The following is a 3763-nucleotide window of genomic DNA, read 5'->3' as shown; positions in this document are numbered from 1 at the left end:
CGCCCGGCCCATAATCAGATTTCTTAAATATTAACTTCCCTATATTCACTTAAAATATTCTGCTAGTTTGAAAAAAAAAATTAATTTCATCACTGTTTTAGAAGAACAGTTCATATGTCAATCTATGACTTCAATCTTGATTCATTGGAGCCACACCCAAAAAAACAAACCACTGTGGACACATAATAGACCTCTTCTTGAAGCTTTCCTGATCAGCCATCATCTCTGGTGGTCTTTGCCTTTTCCTAAGTGTCTGTGGCACAGAATTTTACATTTAATTATATAGTGCCTGAAGTTCTCTTATTCTAGTTAAAGCTTTATCTTTATCTAAATATATTCTAAATTCAAGAGTATCATCTATTTCTTTTATGTTCCTACAAGCCTGAGCACAATGGTAATTACAAATTATGTACTTAATAAATGATTCTGAAATAAGTAACTTAATGAATAAATGAACAGACTTGAAATTGCCATTATCCACTTAATGATTCTGAGGGAGCTGTGTGTGATAAATATGCAGTATAATGTCAGAAAACTTTAGAGTAAGTGGATGAAAGTTATAGCTGCCTAGGCTATTTCAACAATAAATGAAAGAATAAAAGTTTTTTTGTTGTTGCTTTTTCAATTTAACCCAAAGCAGTGGTTCTCAAACTTTATGATTTCAGGATCCCTAAACACTTAAAAATTATTGACTGCCCTAACGTGCTTTTGCTGATGTGGATTATATCTAGTGATACTTATCATATTAGAAACTAAAATGGAGACATTTTAAAACATAAGAACCTAAGCACTTATTCCACTAGCTGTCAGAGTAGTGACATCAACTTGTAGCTTCTGGAAAACTCTACAGTACACTCGTGGGAGAATGAGAGTGAAAAAGGCAAATAATGTCATAGTATTATTATGAAAAGAGTTTTGACCTCTCAGTTTTGACCTGGAGAGGTCTTGGAGAATTGATAATATGAAGTATTCCACTGGCTTCCTAAATCAGGCTATTATATGGATAGTTTTCTTAAGTTTAAAACCATGTTTTATACTTTCATATTTAATCATGAGTATTGTGTTATAAATGGTTCTAATTATATAGCAAGTACAAAAATAATTTTTAATTAATGTTAAATATAGTTAATTTTTTGTCAAAATTATCTTCATTTAAAAAAAAACAATATTTGGAAAATGTGTTCGTTCTACATTTAAAGTTGCGTTTTCTTACATTGCAGTTCCTCAGTTCGAAACTACATGTAGTTATGTAGAAGCTACACTTGAAGAGTTTCTGACCTGGAACTGTGACCAGTCTAGTGTTCCTGGACCATTTAGAGATTATGATCATTCCAGATTCTGGGCTTATGCTGACTATAAATATTTTGTCAGTCTATTTGAAGATAAGACAGATATTTTCCAGGTAAGTTGATACATTCATTTTATTCTTGGTAAGAATTTGTTCTTGAGAAAAGATCACAATTTAGAATCTTCCTGGCACCTTTTTCCTTCTCTGCCTTTTTCTCTCATAAGTAATCACTGTAAGTCTTAAGTATTTCACCCATTCAAGCCATAAGGTTTGCTCAAGGGAAGTGTAACGTTTAGCTCACACAGATGAGCAGTCTTCTCTCTGTTTCCCAACTCACCAAACTTCCTCCCCACCCCTCCTTTGCCTGTAAAGAGTGCCTGAGCTGGTTTGGAGTACATTAGAAGCATAGATTGTGTATAAAAGTTCATTTCTTCCTGATCGCCGTGGAAGTGCTTGTCCTGTCAGTGAGGCAGATGGAAGTACAAAGCTGGTTGTCTGAAAGAGCATTCCTCAGGCTGTGATCAGGCTGCTGCAGCCTTCTCTATCTGCTCTGAGGGTTTAGGACAGCTATTTTCGCTGGTGGTTTATGACCTGAGGCTGGCTCTCTGTGTTTGATGGTAGAAGCCCTGCAGAAGTGTGGGAGTGACTTGCAGAAGTAAAATTATGGAAGTTCTTTGCCGTGTGTTGACATAACTGACAACAGTTTCCAGACTACCTCTTTTCTTTCAAATGTTTTCTACCTCAAACTGCCAATTTATTTTGTGGGATGATTTTGCACACTCCCTGCTGTAGTTTCCACGTGTCTTCGATGTGAGGTGGGAATGGGAGCAGTCCCAGGAAGCTGTTTGGATGACTCCGCCTTGCCCCTAGTCAGGCCAAGGCTCCAGAGTCCTTCATCCTGCCCCCCAGTGCTTTGTGGAGAGAAGTATTTCACCATCACTGCAGGCTGTTCACCCCCTGCTCCTCTCCAGCCTGGTACTACCACCCCTCTCTGGACTTTGCTCTCACAGAGGCTGATAGCTCTTTGGCTCCTGAGTGGTTTTCCATTCAGCTTATATTTTTCTTTTTTACTTTGAGTCAAGATGTAAATGCCGTTGTTTATGTAGTTGTTTTAATATAGCTACCAATATTTTGTAGCTTTCCTTTATTAATTTTTTTTTAAGAGATGGGGTCTTGCTGTCTTCCCCAGGCTAGACTCAAACTCCTTGGCTCAAGCAATACCTGCCTCAGCCTTCCAAGTAGCTGGGACTACAGGTACATGCCACCATACCTGGCTTAATTTTGCTTTTTTATTAAAAAAAAAAAAAAGGAAAAATATATTGCCTTGCCCCATAATTGTTAGTTGAGGATATATTTTTATTCTCATAGCCATGAAAGAAATGTATTGGTTTTGAAAACATTCAGTAAATGCTTCTGAATCCAAAATCCGTACCAAATCTACCATATACTCATTTTTAAATGATAATTTTGAGGTAGGTGTTTTTTGTTATAACCTTAGTTGTGATCACTTATGGTTCTTTAATCCTGGAACTTGTAGATTTCATAATTAACTTTTTTAGTATTTTATTAGATTTCTCATACTCTCCACTCCCCACTCTGTAGATTAGACTAGTCTTTTTTCCTCCATATTTCATGTAAAACACTGTGTAATGGTGGTATTTAGCAAGTACTTACTTGTTCTTGGCACTTCTCTGAGTGCTTCACATTTATAAACCTCAAAGTAACTCTATAATTTAATAATTATCCCCATTTTAAGGAAAATGAGGCACAAAGAGGTTCAGTAAACCTTTTGCAAGATTATACAATTAAGAAGGGGATAATTTAAATAGTCTGCCTCCATAGCTTTCACGACCCCAGAGCTTTAATTACTGCTATGCCTGCGGAGGGATCGAATACATTCAGTCCTGCTGGGACTCTGCAGATGGGACTAGGGACTTCCCCTAGCCTTAGTCTACGCTCACTCTGCCTTGGATGAATCTCTAATTTGACCCCATCAGTTGTTCTGTCCCATCCCAGGCAAGGCGGCACTGGGCAGACATGTGACCTGTCCATTAAGTGTGAATATAAAAGGCAGCCTTTTGGTAATATGCTGGAATTCTAATTGAGCCCTTATAAAATCCGATATTTTTAGTTGAATGAGTTTTTTGTCAGCTCATATTATGGCAATTAATTCTGCTGTGAGTAACCAATTCCATTAAGATTATATCATCTTTTATCTCAGTGTTTTCTAGGCACCAAATCTTCTTACATCACAAGTACCTAAGTTGTTGTTTTGCTTTTCTACCCTAATTCATTCAGTCACCAAGTCTTACTACTTGCTGTTTCAAGCTTTGCTATATCTGTCATAAAATGGTGGGTCATTAAACATTAAAACATATTATTCATTTAAAATAATATCATAAACCCATTATGTTAACATAAATAATGTATTTTTGAGAAAATGACTATATTCACAAATTTTTAAATGTCATTAGA

General features: G+C 36.3%; 1 protein-coding gene across 2 annotated transcripts in view; it reads left to right on the top strand.

Annotated features, from left to right (window-relative positions):
* The window catches only part of HSPBAP1 (HSPB (heat shock 27kDa) associated protein 1), a 54076-nt gene that overhangs the window by 25119 nt on the left and 25194 nt on the right, over positions 1-3763 (top strand). For both annotated transcript variants that reach the window (XM_012640317.1, XM_012640307.1), the window contains one exon: positions 1221-1402. In XM_012640317.1, the coding sequence (XP_012495771.1) occupies positions 1221-1402 (182 nt within the window). The remainder of the gene's footprint in view (positions 1-1220; positions 1403-3763) is intronic.

The sequence above is a fragment of the Propithecus coquereli genome, unplaced genomic scaffold, assembly GCF_000956105.1.
Source record: "Propithecus coquereli isolate 6110/MARCELLA unplaced genomic scaffold, Pcoq_1.0 Scaffold10, whole genome shotgun sequence".
NCBI lineage: Eukaryota > Metazoa > Chordata > Mammalia > Primates > Indriidae > Propithecus > Propithecus coquereli.
The sequence above is the reverse complement of the archived record's forward strand: the minus strand, read 5'-3'. Positions and strand labels throughout refer to the sequence as shown.